At 39.4% G+C, this 16,408-nt stretch overlaps 1 protein-coding gene across 1 annotated transcript; it reads right to left on the bottom strand.

The window, feature by feature from the left end:
- Positions 1-1,229: 1,229 nt before the first annotated feature.
- LOC139743652 (uncharacterized) lies at positions 1,230-16,376 on the bottom strand. The gene is made up of 5 exons (XM_071654118.1): positions 16,290-16,376; positions 12,391-12,711; positions 11,653-11,734; positions 11,083-11,324; positions 1,230-1,972 (listed from the first exon to the last, which is right to left on the bottom strand). The coding sequence occupies exons 2-5, from the start codon at positions 12,572-12,574 to the stop codon at positions 1,734-1,736; spliced, it is 747 nt and encodes a 248-aa protein (XP_071510219.1). The 5' UTR covers positions 12,575-12,711; positions 16,290-16,376; the 3' UTR covers positions 1,230-1,733.
- Positions 16,377-16,408: the final 32 nt, after the last annotated feature.

Here is a 16,408-nt window from a genome sequence, read left to right as displayed (position 1 = left end):
CCCTCCCCCATTGAAGCCTAGTGGTATTTTCGAGCGCTAAAACGAACCATAGCGTACCGACCCCAGGCGAGCAGTTGCGATCTGTGCCAGATTTAGAGTTTCGAGCGCTCAGTGGGTAGCGCACCTCATAAGCTTTTTTAGAGGGGGTCACACATTTTGTAGCAACGGGTTCATTCACCTCCTCACATATTCAACTATGCAATTCGTACTTACAGAGATCCCGAAAAATAGAACGCACTTTTTGTATTATGACTATTTATTATGTGCCTGTTACCCGCATTGTTCACACACGAATTTTTGGTAAACTTTTGGACTGGGCTCTTTTGACGCACATCGGGGTGTGGTCCAATTTTGGCTCGGGTCGGTTGTTACAGTAAACAGTGTTCGAGCGCTCCTCTGGCGCTGGTACAGCACTGGAACGCACCCTACATTTCAAGTCAAAACAGTTCAAATATCACATTCCGAGGACAAGGTGTAAGGCCTCAGAATGTTGGAAATGTCTTACGACGCTTAAGTTCTATTTCTTAAAGTCTACTCAAACAAGATATGAGACCAACACTAAAATGCTTCTTAATCTTGATTTATTGATGAAGAAAAGTTAAATCAGACAAAGTAAGAATAAGTTTCCTAAGAATCATAGATTAAAAAGAACAACAACTATCCATCCACCCAAACAACGACACGCGCGAAAATGCAAGAACTTCTTGTTGTAAAATGGAAAACTATATGCATGTAACGAACAGTACAAAAACATGTGTTCATTTGTCAATCTAACTCAATGGCGTATCCGGAAGTTCCCATTTTAAAAGTTTTTATCGAGTACATGAGGACTGTTAGTTTGTCGTTTGTTGTTTACACCTACTGCTGTCTCAAATTCGGAGATATTCTCGTTCTTTTTTGACATAGTCATAAGGTGATGACTCAGTAGTTACTTTTATCAGTATACCCCTAATAATAGCAATATCAGCAAGTCGAATGTCTATTTTGGAGAATGGCATATTCATTTTAAATCGGGAATGAAACTGCCTATGGTGTTGTTATTTTATCGAAAAGATACCAAACTACTCGTGCATGTAGTTACTCTTTTTTTCTCCTCCTTGTGATAGAGTTTCTGGTTTATCTAATATCATCAAAATGAGTATTATACTCTGTGCTACAAAAATCACAAGAGTAATCTGAGCAATAAAGAAGTAATGGATAAAGAAGTAAAGGCATGTGATTTTAATAATAGATATCAACTCTTACTGAAACATAGCTGAAGTTGGGTTTAAAGTGTATCTGCTCAAGGGCCAATGTTTTTGTGGCCTTTATTTTCCGAGTCTTGCAACAAATCTGCAATTTAGAACTAAATCGTTGATCAATATTATTTTGAATCATATGAATTACTAAACTTTTTAAATAATCAATTTCTTCTTCAACTTGCATGAAAACTACACATGACAAGTTTCATCTATACTCGGAACGAGAATTTGTCCACACGAAAGTCTGACATGGATCACAAAAGAGTCAAGATGGAAAAAGGAGGCGAGTTCAACATTTTGTAGTCAACTTCTGGACCGCGAAATCACCCCATATTGATAAAACTTAAGGAAGAGAATGTGAAGGGTGTTTCACTATTATGGTAAGGAATAATACCTTTTTGATCTTAAGGCAAACGTAATAACAATTTACCAATTAAATCAAAAGGCAGATGTCTGGTGCGTTTCTTTTCGTGAAGAGTGGAGTTCGATCTTTCAGAGCATTCCAAGGGTAGGCCAATCAAACGGTTCCGGGGTTGAAAGAGGACCGTTACCGCACTGCTCAAGAGGAACACAGCGGTCTCCACTCCAGTCTTTCACCAGGCCTCCGAGACAGTTGCAACCAGCCACGCACACTGCCGGGCAGATTCTACCACCGCCAGGCGGGTTGTCACAGGAGGCGGGTCCGCACCCAGACCCACATTCGAGATACTCCATTCCGATTGGGCAGAGATCTTAGAAGAAGAGGAACATAGTATTGCTCTGATGAAGTATGAAGACGTCAGGTACCATATCTCAATCAAACATGGGTGGGGCATTTCATGCAGCGTTTTGTCAGATAAGCTACTGAAATCCTTGCATTTAATTGGCTGAGAGCAAATTTACGAAAAAAGAATATTCCACAAAACGCTTCATGAAATACAACCCCTCCATTTCATTTATTTATCAATCCAGGAGGGTGTTTCATAAAGCTGTTCTTAAAGTTACGAACGACTTCAGAACGACTGGTGATCAGTTCTTAAGTGCTATACTTATCAGAATTTCAATAATTCAGCACAAGAACTGATCACCAGTTGGTCTTAAGTCGTTTGTAACTTTAAGAACAGCTTTATGAAACATCCCCAGGCTTATCTAGCTAGTTTCCTCTCATGTGAGTCTTCATTACAATGGGGATTACAGTGGGATAAGTTGTTAAAAGCCTGTATCACAGCATAATTATCAAGATTTGCTATAGTAATTAATACTGTAGCGTGGTGTCGCAAGTTGGCCGCTTTGACAACTTCAGCGTTGAAAGATATCAAGTCTATAACATGTTTAAGTTACTTGCAACAGATATAGGATTAGCAACCACAGGAGCAGTAAGAGTATTGTTGAGATCAGACCAATGTCAAATCATTGCATTTCAAAATATGTTTTTTTTTCTTATCATGGAAACAAAGATTTAGACGAAGCGAAAGCCTTAACGTCTGACATGTCTCGCAAAATCTGAATAGAATTTCCCGTCTTAATTCATCATTACATAAAAAACTCGAAATATTTTATGTTCATCAATACTTTTCTTCTGCTGTAACAATTAAGAGATTACAAAAAAAAACACCTAGAAATGTCGCTATGACGACTGGTATGCCTCCGCCAAATTGCATGGTTCTCTGAATAGGTCTATAGCACAATGTCTTGACAATGTGTGATGACAGTTTCACATAACCGGCAAAATATAAAAAATGACAGGTTTGTCACAAATGCATTGAATGTTCATTTTCCTTGAACCAGGTTTATTTGGATGAATGACTGTACTGTCTAATAAGAGTGCAGGTATTTGGGGATTTGTACCCAACTTTTGACCCTTTTATAAGTTTAAAGAAGAAGTGAAAATTTAGCACTTTCACTTGACCTTTGACCTTTTCGCCTTTGACCTTTTGACAAGAAACTTCCAAGAGAATCTGTATTGGGCAATACACGTACATGCATACACTAAGTTTGAAGAAAAAAATCCTGCAAATTGACCTCGACCTTTGACCCCCTGACCTTTTACCCATGACCCATAGATTCCCTACATGATCACTGTCAGTCAGTACATGCATATATACTAAGTTCCATGAAGATACCTTGAAATAATTGTGAAAAAAGTGAAATTTTAACATTTTCACTTGACCGTTGACCCTTGACCTTTGACCTCATGACCGAAATCTCTCTCTGGGCAACCTTTATTTGGTAGTTCACGTAAACACCAAGTTTCAAGAAAATACCTTCAGCCATTGCAAAGATACAGGGGAAATAGTGAAATTTTGAACATTTGACCTTGACCTTTTGACCTTTGACCTTGAGCATGTGCACCCAAAAGTTGATAGGCACAACTTCGCTACCTCATACATATACATGCCAAGTTTCATTAGGATACCTCTAACGGTTTTTTAGATACGCTTTCCACAAAATCGATTACATAATGCCTCCGGCGACACTTCGTGGCGGAGGCATAAAAAGAAAGAAAGCAAATCATGCACATACAGCTAGCAGCAAAATTATTCAATCCCTCTCTTGCATTTTGGACACTCTGGTATAATGAATTATATTATAACTGCAGATTATTACTAAATCATACAAGTGGCGATCAGATAGTTTGTTACAAGTAAATAACAGATCAGTAGCCTTTGATTTGCATATAGTTACAAACTTTGATCATTCATGTATAAAGAGATATAGTCAAGTGAGCACATTTATGGTCATTTTCAGTCCTCTCGGTGATCTCTGAAGCGTAAGGTGAAATGCTTCGTTGAACATGGTTTGTTCACTCAATGTTTTGATAGGTGACACAATATGACTGAATTTGATGTAGGATTCTTAATATTTTAATTGGTATTTTTCATTGTACAAAAATATTTAAATGAACTCATTTCTAGTGAAAGTTCTACCATAGAGTTTGTACAGAGGTTTAGCCATGATATTAATGATTCAAGGTTTAAATCATGTCAAAAGGAATATAACCCATTGAAATGGTAAGAGGTGTGTATAGAATGGCAAGATATTATTCAAAATTCCATAAAAACAAAAGAAATTAATCGTGATCATCAGACCATAACACGTCATGCTTCAGTGATCACAGAAAGGTCTGAAATGACCATAATGTGCTCACTGGACCGTATCTCTTCATGCATGAATGATCAAAGTGTCTAACTATATGCAAATCAAAGACTATTGATCAGGTAAACATTTGTAATAAACTATCTGTTCACTACCTGTATATGATTTAGTAATTGTAATGTTATTTAATTTGCCATAGTGTCCATAATGCAAGGGGGTTGAATAGTTCTGCAGCCAACTGTAGCAAAGGAATAGTTGTGAGGCTGGGATACAATCTCATTTACATCATGCCACATCTCTCATCCCATTTACAGCATCACTATTTCTCGAATTCCTTAATTTATGTTTTTCCCTGATTTCGATATATCTTTGCCTATTTCCCTTATTTCATTTCATGGTACACAACGGGGAAGACGATTTGAAAATGCCATGGATTTTCTACTTATCCCTTCACTTCGTAACTCAGAAACCCTTAAAGGGGCATTCCAGACGATTTCCATAATTTCACATCATGTAGTACATAAATCGACAGCTCCATGTATAGATTTGTGGAATTTATTGTGGTTCTTGAGCAGAGAAACAAATTGAATGAAAATCTTAAACAAATTACACTGAACAGTGTTGATGACATCAGAGCCTCACATATTTTAGAAATGTAGCAGTGGAATTCCATTACAATACCACTTGCTCAACAAGTTCACCTGTGAAGAATCTATGCATGCCTTCTTCTTTTGTTCTGCTTCCTTGAGCCCCATTTCATGCATTCTTATGGTGAGGCTGCCATGTCATCCCTGTTCATTGCAATTTGTTATAAATTTTGAAAACATTCTTATTTCTCATCCCAATCACTATAAATTCTGAAAATCTGTAATCAGTTTAGCTAATTTATAGTTGTTCAAATGTAAAAGTCTGAAAATCATCCGGAGGTCCCCTTTAAAGTATACAGGATCCATGAGCCTCTTCAGTGTTGCCACTGTTCTACCAGAGGGCCCTGCTATTATTATAGGTTTTCAGGGTCTATTTCATAATTTCGTCATTCAAGTTCCTATTCTGAGCATTCGATTCACGCATTCCACGCTCGCAGCACTGAATCAGCAATCAAATTCAAAATCCGGTCATTCGAATTCACTATCCGAGCATTCAAATTCATTGTCGGAGCATTCAAATTCACTATCGGAACATTCAAATTCACTATCGCAACATTCAAATTCACTATCTGAGCATTCAAATTTAACAGAGGAGCACGCATTTCATCGATGAGCATTCAAATTCATGTCAAGCTGGCGACGGAATCTCGTCGGTCATTCAAATTCGTGAATAGGCAACCATGTTCCAAATAATTTAGTTAGTTTGGGGCCGTGTATGCAAGTGTTTTTCATTTGGCTTTGAATATATTGGGATTATATATGACTATTATTTATTTTGCAGTAGAGATCCACCTGTTCATTGTAAATTTTGAACTCGCGCTTAGCGAAAATGAACATACAGCACATGTCCCTCGGATTGTACATAAAATGGAGGTCCCATGTGTGAGAGAGCACAATTCATGCACGTAACAGATCCCACTTCATTTATTCATCGCAAAGACCAGGGTGTTTAAGGCATACATCCAACTAGACCCCATATGAAAGACCAGCTATTGCAGCTGAATATGGGTTATCCAGCCATATTCTTTGATGGAAAAAGAAACAAACAATCAAACATTAGGCACTGTATAGGCCTACAGACGAGCACAATACGGGGGGTTAGTTGACACCTTCGAGGGAAAAAAAAAAACTAAACAATTTCGACTACTTGAAACTGATACATGAACATTTTATACGTCTTGCTTGTTGTTTATTGCTGTCTTATTGGTTTACTTTTGCGGGACTATGTGACATCACTGTGTGTCAGTTTGTCTTTAAATTGATAAATTGTCTTAAAATTGATGAATTGTCATTATATGTGGTTGGTGTTGGGGCGTTGTCAGCATGCAGTATCATCACGAAATATGATTAAATTGTCGTTGTGTTGTTTGGGTGCACTGCTGATTGGACCTTACAATTTGAAATTTATTGAGATGAAAAACAAAGAATACATGAACAGAGAACAATGTTGAACCTGTAAACAATCATAATTACACTATATGCAAGCCTTCATTGGTTGTGTTGGCCCTTTTTCCTTTCTTAAAAAGTCTACTCCATTTTCCTCCTTAAATTGATTGCACGAAGTAGGAACTTGATCGCCTAAAAATGAAATTGAACGCTCCAAACAAGCTCATCGGGACTATCACATGACTATCGCATGAATTTGAATGCACGAGTAGGAAAGTCGGTGCTCGCATTTGGAAATGGAATGCGCAATCGTAAATTTGATTTCTCGAAAACGAAATGGAACGCCCATAAGTTACCGCTCGGATTCTGAATTTGAATGCCCGAATATTTTCGCGCGTGTGCGCTGTGTGAATTTGAATGACAAAAGTATGAAATTGACCGGGAAAACCTATATTACTCTAGCATTGCCAGGTACCCATTTATACGCCTGGGTCGAGAGAGACATAGTGGGTAAAAAATCTTGTCCAAGGACGTAAGTACTGGGCGAGATTTGAACTCGGGACCTCCGATCGGGAGTCGGGAGTCTCATCCACTATGCCACAGCGCCCCCAACATGCGACATATCGAGATCTTATCGAGATATGAAGCTCCTACGACTTGAAGGATGATACCAAATCATGAAAGGAGCATTTTTTTTTTTTGTGCCATGTAAGATCTTGCTTCGAATGTGCGAAATTTCATCAGGCGACCCAGAGAGCAACCCACTACATCTTCTCAACAGAGATCGTATGCTGAAGTGGTGGGATCCTCAACACGGAATTTCATGATGATTCCACCTCGAGGGCGGCTGAAATCGACCCCACCCACCCGTGGCTTCCACTGACAAAAGCTCAACAGGGGTGGCACGAGCATCTACGTCTCGTGACGGCAACATGCTGTTAACCTCCCGCTCTAACTTCGGTGAACACTGTGTGAGTTCTCGTATATTGAAGTCAAAATCACAACCAATTTCTAACAGTGCTTTGAAAGTTTGTACCGAAAATTTGAATTGCAATGATAATGTTAACACTGGCGAAGCACAAAACGCTCTTCAGGAGCGACCGCATGAACTAATCAAAAGTAAAATTAATAATTTGATGAATGGTTCAATCCCTCCGCTCAGAAAGAGGGGTCTAAAATTTGCCCATTTGAATATTCGTAGTTTAATTTCTAAAATTGATGAACTTAGATTACTTCTGAGACATACATCCCTTGATGCCATTGGTTTGAATGAGACATTTTGTGATTCCATGATTGATGATTCTGAATTGCATATCGATGATTATGTCCTATTACGTAGAGACCGTACAAGACATGGTGGCGGTGTGGCTGTATATATTTCCAAAAGATTCAACTATAAAATAAGAGACGATTTGAATTCATCTACTTTAGAATGCCTTTGGTTTGAATTGCATTATCCAAATAAGCCTTCCATCCTTGTAGGGGAATTTTACAGACCTCCGAATTCTCACGTCGATTTCTCTGACAAATTAGACAGGACTTTGGACTCTGCTCTCTCGGAACATATGAGTTGTATTATATTAGGTGATTTCAATTGTAATTATATGCCACACCAATATGATGTGATTGCCGAAAAAGTTATGTTTTATACAAATATGTACGGACTAAGTCAGTTAATTGATACTGCTACAAGAGTTACAAATACTGCTTCTACTTTAATTGATTTGATATTTGTGTCAGACAAAGAACTTTATAGTGAATGGGAAATATTTGAGACTAGCATTAGTGATCATTATTTGGTATATGCTATTCGGGATTTCAGTGCTAAGATCCATCAAAAATCTGAATGTGCGGAATTTCGCTCATTCAAAAATCTCAATGAGGAGGAATTTTATAGTGATTTGAGAAGTGCTCCGTGGCAGGTCATAAAAGATATAGACGACGTTGATGATGCGTGGGATATGTGGTTGACTCTTTTCAATGATGTTATCAACAAGCACATACCTTTGCGCAAAAAGCGGATAAGAAAACATGCATGTCCATGGATATCTGATGAGATTGTTAAGCTCATGACGGAACGTGATAAAGTTCTCAAAGCTGCTAAATCTAACAATAGTGATGATCTTTGGAATACCTATAAATATCTAAAAAACAAAGTTACTCATCTCATGAGAATAAGAAAAAACAGTATAACACTGACCAAATTTTACAAAATCGTAACAACAGTAAGAAAATGTGGAAGAGCTTGAGGGAAGTTACGCCTAAATCATCACCCATTTCTCCCAATACCATAAAGGTTGATGATGCAGAAGTATCGGACAACGCAAGTATTGCTGAAGCATTCAACAATATTTTCATATCTAATGCTACTAAAATTACAAAAGACCTACAGAGGAATACTTCTCAAATGATATTAGATGAGGACAAAGGCTTTGTTCCATCTCATTCTCAATTTGATTTAAGTATGATAACGAGAGATTTTGTATTGAGACAGATCGAGCTTCTTGGCATAGATAAAGCAACCGGAGAAGATCACATCAGCTGCAAACTTTTAAAGATGACAAAGAATGTTATTGCAGAATCTCTTTGCGATATTATCAACAAATCCCTGTCTACGGGAGTTGTTCCACGTGAATGGAAAAAGGCTCGGGTAGTACCAATATTTAAAGCAGGAGATATTTCTTCGTTGAATAACTACCGCCCCATCTCAATCTTACCAACAGTGAATAAAATTATCGAAAGGACCGTACATCAACAACTGAGCGAATTCATGAATGCGAATGATTTACGACACCCTAATCAATCTGGTTTTAGACCATTTCATTCCACATCAACTGCTCTTGCAAAACTTGTGAATCAGTGGTCTTTGAATATAGATAATAATCAAATTTCTGGAGTTGCCTTCATAGATCTTCGGAAGGCATTTGACACTGTAGATCATGACCTACTTTTACATAAATTAAAGTGTATAGGGTGTAGCAAGACGACTGTAGATTGGTTCAAATCCTATCTAAGTGACAGACAGCAAGTGACGCAATTCAAAGGAGCCAAGTCCCACCCTTCAACTATTAAATTGGGTGTACCTCAAGGGTCAATTCTTGGTCCCCTTTTATTTTCAATATATCTACCCGAGTGTACTTCAGAAGGTGTTATAGATATGTACGCTGACGATACGACCCTCACTGTCAGTGCTAATGACGCAACAGTTTTAGAAGAAAAGATAGCTGTTGCACTAAATAAAGTAATGGGGTGGATTAAGAAAAATCGGCTCGTCCTTAACACTGACAAAACTTCTGTCATGATTATCGGCTCCCGTGCTAATCTCGGGAAAATTGAAAATTTCAGTATTTCATTAGATGGTAGTCGGATTAAAAGAGTTCAGTTCACTAAATGTTTAGGTGTTTTAATAGATGAAGAACCGAAATGGTCTAAACAAATCGAAAATGTATGTAAACGTACCCAAAAAAGTGTCTGCGTGATAAAGAGAGCGAAGGCTTTTTTGCCCCAACAGTTCTTAAAATTACTTTATAATAGTCTAGTGTTACCACAATTTGATTACTGTTCTGTTGTTTGGTCAAACAGATTTCAATCCCATACAACTAAGCTAGAAAAAATTCAAAAGAGGGCAGCAAGAATAATTTTGGACAAAACATTTGACACACCGTCAGCTGATTTATTCAAAAGTCTTAAATGGATGACACTAAACAAATGTTTTGATTTCAGCCGCGTTATGATGATATATAAATGCGTCCATAACTTAGCACCTTCGTACCTTCAGGTGCACTTAGTTAAGCCTATAGTGATGTACATGAACATCATACAAGGCTAATAGACAGTGGAAATCTATGTGTACCAAGATATCGCTCTGATTGTCACAAGTGCAGCCCAATCGTATCCTCTGTACTTGAATGGAACAGGCTATAGATCATTCAATTAGATCAGCTTCTTCCATATTATTATATTCATTTAAGAGATTGTTTGAGCAAAGTTGCTATTTGTAAGTAACACCCGAAATTCATTCTGGGCTTTATCATTCCTGTATAATAGCGTTTTTAATTGTTATTTCAGCATTGTGGTGAACTCTTGCTGTGGCATGTACTTTTTATGTTACTGTGCAATGTACAGTATGCTGGTATGTATCTACACTGTATTATGTCATCTTCTGTATATACGTTTTGCTATTTAATGTACATATGTTCATCAATATTATTCAGGGCTCCATGGAAGACCGCTATTTATTGGTGAATGGACTACCCTGACAAAAGATTAGAAATAGATAAATAAATAAATAAATAAAATCTCACAGTAACTACAACATCTTGCTTTAACCAAATTATTATATGTATTCAATGAATTCTTACTAAACATGCGACATATCAATGCATATGTGCATATATCGTCTGCTGGCATCAGATTAGAACGTGTATAGTGAATCTGGTGTCTTGATATTGGAAAAAAAGAAGCACATAAATATATCTGTATATCTTGGTTAAAAGAGGATAAGGCACCGATCTACCAGAAATATGTCCCTGGAATGTTTTCACGATGAAGGCTTAAAGTTTTTGTAATCTCTGCATGTCTGTATCAGTCTGTCTGTCTCTGTCTCTTTGTCCGTTTATATGTGCCTCTGTCCCCCATTCCCTCTGTCTCTCTCCCGCCAACCCCCCCCCCCCACCTCTCTCTCTCTCTGTCTCTCTCTCTCTCTTTCTTTAATTTTCTTCAATATGACCTACCTGGCCCACTCGGACATTCTTCCAGCGGTACACATCTCTGTCCGCCTTCCTGCTCCAACACTGTTCCCGCTGGACAGAAACAACCTGCAACACATTGTCGGGTGCATATCTGGGGGCCGGGGTTATCACAAGTCGCGGGACAAGCCGTGCCGCATCGATTGTACGTCATTCCCGAGGGACAAGTGCAACTCACCTGCTCATTCCGGGAGAAGAACTCCGCAACGCAAGTGCAGGAGTTTGACCTAAGCAAATGTTAGGAAATATGATTTCATGACTACGCGTACACAAAGGAAATAGAAATGTTGCGTTCTAGAGGAGACCAGACTCCATTGTGCTCGTTATTTGACTGTGTCGTATAACTACCATGTCTTAACATTGATTAGTCTTTAATGCAAGAATAACGGAAATTGTATTGAATCCAAATCAAATAATTCCATTTTCACATAAAGTAATGCATGGTGACATACGTAACGCTTACACGGGTCATAATAACAGGGGGATTACTTTCGTTATTTCATACTCCCATGAAATTATGAAGGGCCCTATTTTGAAACTACAAGTATACTGTACCTGCATTCGGCCAGGGGGAACAGATCGCAAGTTGCAAATGTGCAGGGGTCCACAATGCACTGCACAGGATTGGAGCATTGCTCTACTTAAAGAAAAGCAAAGATTTGAAAGATAAAAGAATTGATAAAAACTTGTTAGAACATCGGAGTGGTTAATGCTGGATAATCAGTGGAGGTAAAATTAAAACGCAGTTTTAAATTGAAATTAAAATGACCCCATTTGAGTCATTTTTGTGACCCCGATGCTTGGTTATTTAAAGTGACCACGGAGAACATGGCCACTTTTAACCCCGGTTGTAGTAGGTGCATAGTTGGCCACGGAAACGGGGTTAAAAATTACCCCGTTGTGGTTATTTCTTTTAAGAGTGCATCATTAGGATTGTACTTGGTGTTTGTATTTGAGTGTGTGTGTGTTTGTGTTTATGTTTGTTTGTGTGTGTGCGTATGTATTTGAGGCTTTCTTATCGATATGCAGTGAAAATCTATTGCTGTCATCATTGTTTTAGACAAGAGAAAGCAAAATGCCCTTGGCATTGAATTGCAAAATGTAATAAAGCATTAGAGTATACCATAGTATACGATTTCATATGAACGGATGTAATGGTTGTTTATTCATATTCTGTTAACCCATACGCAACAAAACAAATTTCAGGTAGAACCGTTCACTTCTGGTGACAGCTATGTGGGCGGGTTTTTTGCCACTCCATGGAAATTAAGGAACGTGACAAATTTCACTCACCTGCGCATTCAACACCAGCGTCCTCGCTGTGATGGCAGTTATGCTCGCCATATCCGTCGTGCCCGCATTCTGTCAGGTTTTGTTCACTTCCCTCGCATTGCAAATCATCAAAGACTATCTGACCCTGACCTTCACCGAAGTATGCTCGACTAACGGCCCTCCTTGCGCTCGGGTAGCCCAGCATCCTACACACCACATGGGCGTCGTTGAGGTCCCAAAAGTCGTCACAAACGGTTCCCCAAGCACCGTCGTAGAAAATCTCCACACGGCCCTCTCTGGCACTCGGCCCACCAGCGAGTCGGACGTCAAAATTCACGTTTTCTTTTGTTGGGTACAAAGACATTTTAAATCGTAAGTTTCATTCCCATTTTGCTCTTTAAACTTTACTTGCACTGCTGCATCACCTAGATGACAAGGAGTTGTGATTGACAATACTCGTCAATATACTCGAGTATACTATCTACTCTTCGTTTTCAGGTCAGCTCGTCGGCTATAACATCATTTGGATTGGGCCATGTTTCTCATCCATTGCTATCCTATCACATAGAAATTGTGACATATACTTCCTACTTTACTCTATTTTCATATCTCGTTTTGTTAGTTGATTACCATTGCAGATTTATATTCATACTATTGCCAAAAAGATGCATCGATTCCACACTCGACAATTTTGCTGTAGCTTTATTCCAGTCATGAAAAACCATTCACTTTCAACTTCGGTGTTTTACCTAAGCTCAACGTCAAAGATAAAACCAAACACTTTCTATGGTATTCTATGGAAAATAAAATGTACCCTTGTTTACAGTCTGGTAGTATTACATAAAATATTTCAGCATCGTCATATTAAGGAATGCATGTTTTCTGACACGGAGGGAAAAGTAACTGACAACTATGTAGCTTGAAAAATCGAAGTGCAAATTGAGTTGTTTATATTGTGTATGTTGTACTTTATATCCCAAAGGAAGTCAATCAATGCGCTTTTATATTGGGAGGCAACATACTACATAAGTTGATGACAACGTGATCGTCATGTAAACACAATGTATATATGTGAGCCATAGGAAGTGTATCACTTTCTTAACTGTTAAAGAAATTAAAACCATTCACTTTCAACTTCGGTGTTTTACCTAAGCTCAACGTCAAAGATAAAACCAAACACTTTCTATGGTATTCTATGGAAAATAAAATGTACCCTTGTTTACAGTCTGGTAGTATTACATAAAATATTTCAGCATCGTCATCGTCAGGGGCTACGGTACCAGGAGACTTCAACAAGCCATCAACAAAGTTCGTTCTCTCCCCAGATCTGAAGTTCTCAAACCGCAAACCAACAAGCAGGACACCAATGACAGAATACCCCTCGTGACCACTTTCCATCCCAATCTACCCTCTCTCCATGCACAATATCCTTCGTGATAACCACCATATCCTTCATACCTCTGATCGTCTCTTACAGGCCGTCCCAGATACTCCCATCCTGGCATACCGACGCCCCCACAACCTCAAGGATCTCATCGTCCGTGCTGAAGTACCCTCCCTCACTGACAATTCTTCTCCTTTACAGCATGGCACATTCAAATGTTCAGCCAGTAGGTGCATCATTTGTAGCATACACATCCACGAGAGTGACTCTTTCACCAGCAACTCTACCGGCCTCTCTCACCACACGAAGGGAAACATCACTTGTACCACCACTAATGTCGTGTATCTCATCACTTGCAGAGTTTGTAGAATCCAGTATGTTGGGGAAACCAAGACAACACTCAAAAGACGCTTCTATGGACACAGATCTACTGTCAACACAGCCAAGCTCGACACTCCAGTGGGCCATCATTTCAATCTACCTGATCATTCCATCACTGATATGACTCTACAGGGCATTGAATCTTTAGGCACTCGTCCAGACACAGTCAGAACCAGCAGAGAGTAGCTCTGGATGAGACGTCTTCACACTATCCAACCCCATGGCCTCAACATCCAGGAGGGAAATGACTAACCACCTTTTATTTCCTTTTATTATTATTACCATTGTTAAACTGCAAAACCAGTATCCCCTACAGTCAAGCCCTCAGACTTCGCCGTATTTGCTCTGAGGATTCTGAGTTTTCTTTCCATGCCAGGAACCTGAAGAGACATCTCGCAGCCAGGGGCTACGGTACCAGGAGACTTCAACAAGCCATCAACACAGTTCGTTCTCTCCCCAGATCTGAAGTTCTCAAACCGAAAACCAACAAGCAGGACACCACTGACAGAATGCCCCTCGTGACCACTTTCCATCCCAATTTACCCTCTCTCCACAATATCCTTCGTGATAACCACCATATCCTTCATACCTCTGATCGTCTCTTACAGGCCGTCCCAGATACTCCCATCCTGGCATACCGACGCCCCCACAACCTCAAGGATCTCATTGTCCGTGCTGAAGTACCCTCCCTCACTGACAATTCTTCTCCTTTACAGCATGGCACATTCAAATGTTCAGCCAGTAGGTGCATCATTTGTAGCATACACATCCACGAGAGTGACTCTGTCACCAGCAACTCTACCGGCCTCTCTCACCACACGAAGGGAAACATCACTTGTACCACCACTAATGTCGTGTATCTCATCACTTGCAGAGTTTGTAGAATCCAGTATGTTGGGGAAACCAAGACAACACTCAAAAGACGCTTCTATGGACACAGATCTACTGTCAACACAGCCAAGCTCGACACTCCAGTGGGCCATCATTTCAATCTACCTGATCATTCCATCACTGATATGACTCTACAGGGCATTGAATCTTTAGGCACTCGTCCAGACACAGTCAGAACCAGCAGAGAGAAGCTCTGGATGAGACGTCTTCACACTATCCAACCCCATGGCCTCAACATCCAGGAGGGAAATGACTAACCACCTTTTATTTCCTTTTATTATTATTACAATTGTTATTCTCTTTTCCATTTTTGAATTTCATTCTGTTCTTTCCTTGCGCTTTTTCCATTTGCAGACCCGTTTATTCTTAATCAATTCCTTCCTCTAGTCCGAGTCTCTTTTATACAGCCCATTTCTACCTAAACATACACACACTTGGTTTTGTTGGTTTATACATACTTGTGCTTACTATGCCTTGCCTGCTTATCTACATACAATGTATACAATTTTCTCTCCCCCACTTTTTTCATATGTGTTTTATTTCATTTCTTTTATCAATATCTTTTTCATTACTGTTATTTCAATTGTCATTATCCTTACTGAGTGTGTATATACACTTTTATATGTTTGATTACTTCCTTTTGCTGCCTCTTCCTGGTAATCCTTTCAGGGTTCTCTGCTTGCTCAGCCCCCCCCCCTTCCCCTTGCTGTTGCCTCTTTCACTCTTTCCCTTTCTTTATCCCTCTGGTGTTCCTTATCTTCTTTGATGTTGCCTCCCTATTCATCCTTTTCCTTCCTTGGTTGCCCCCTTGATCCTCTTGATCAGCACTGACCCTCCTCTGCCTTTTGTCTGTCCACTCTCCTCTGCCCTTTCTCTGTCCACCCTCCTGCTCTAATCCCCCTCTCTTTACCTGTTGGGCTCCTTGCCCATGACCTCCCACCCTCTCCTTTGTTTTCTTTGTTCTGTGTACCCAGCCTGTCCCTGTCTGTTCTTGTGTGTAGTCCTTATATGTGATTGCTTTCCATGCTTGTTTGTCATTTTGCCTCTGACGAAGATTCTGCTAGGATTGAAAGCTCAGGCCCCTTTTGACTCCATTTTAATCCATTGGCTCGCCTTTATTGGATAAGCAGTTTCCAGCAGTTTTTTTTTGCCACAGAAATTAAAAGACATAAAAAGAAAAGCATTTGACAGGGAAATTTGAGAAATATTGATTCATCAAGTCTTACAGTATGTATATTGTGAACGGGAAATTCTGCCCACTCACCTTGACATACAACACCAGCGTCCTCTAAATGACGGCAGTTATGCACGCCATATCCCGTGTGACTGCATTCTGTCAGGTTTTGTTCACTTCCCTCGCATTGCACATTATCAAGGACTATC

This window comes from Diadema antillarum, unplaced genomic scaffold (genome assembly GCF_040938485.1).
Source record: "Diadema antillarum isolate AM-2024a unplaced genomic scaffold, OU_Dant_1.0 seq00001099_RagTag, whole genome shotgun sequence".
NCBI lineage: Eukaryota > Metazoa > Echinodermata > Echinoidea > Diadematoida > Diadematidae > Diadema > Diadema antillarum.
This window is presented reverse-complemented; position numbering and strand designations above follow the sequence as displayed.

Coding starts and splice junctions, on each gene's coding strand:
- LOC139743652 (XM_071654118.1), bottom strand. CDS start 12,574: ATGCTGGGCTACCCGAGCGCAAGGAGGGCCGTTAGTCGAGCATACTTC. Junction 11,735..12,390: donor CGCTGGTGTTGAATGCGCAG/GTGAGTGAAATT, acceptor TTCTTTAAGTAG/AGCAATGCTCCAATCCTGTG. Junction 11,325..11,652: donor TTCCCCCTGGCCGAATGCAG/GTACAGTATACT, acceptor ACATTTGCTTAG/GTCAAACTCCTGCACTTGCG.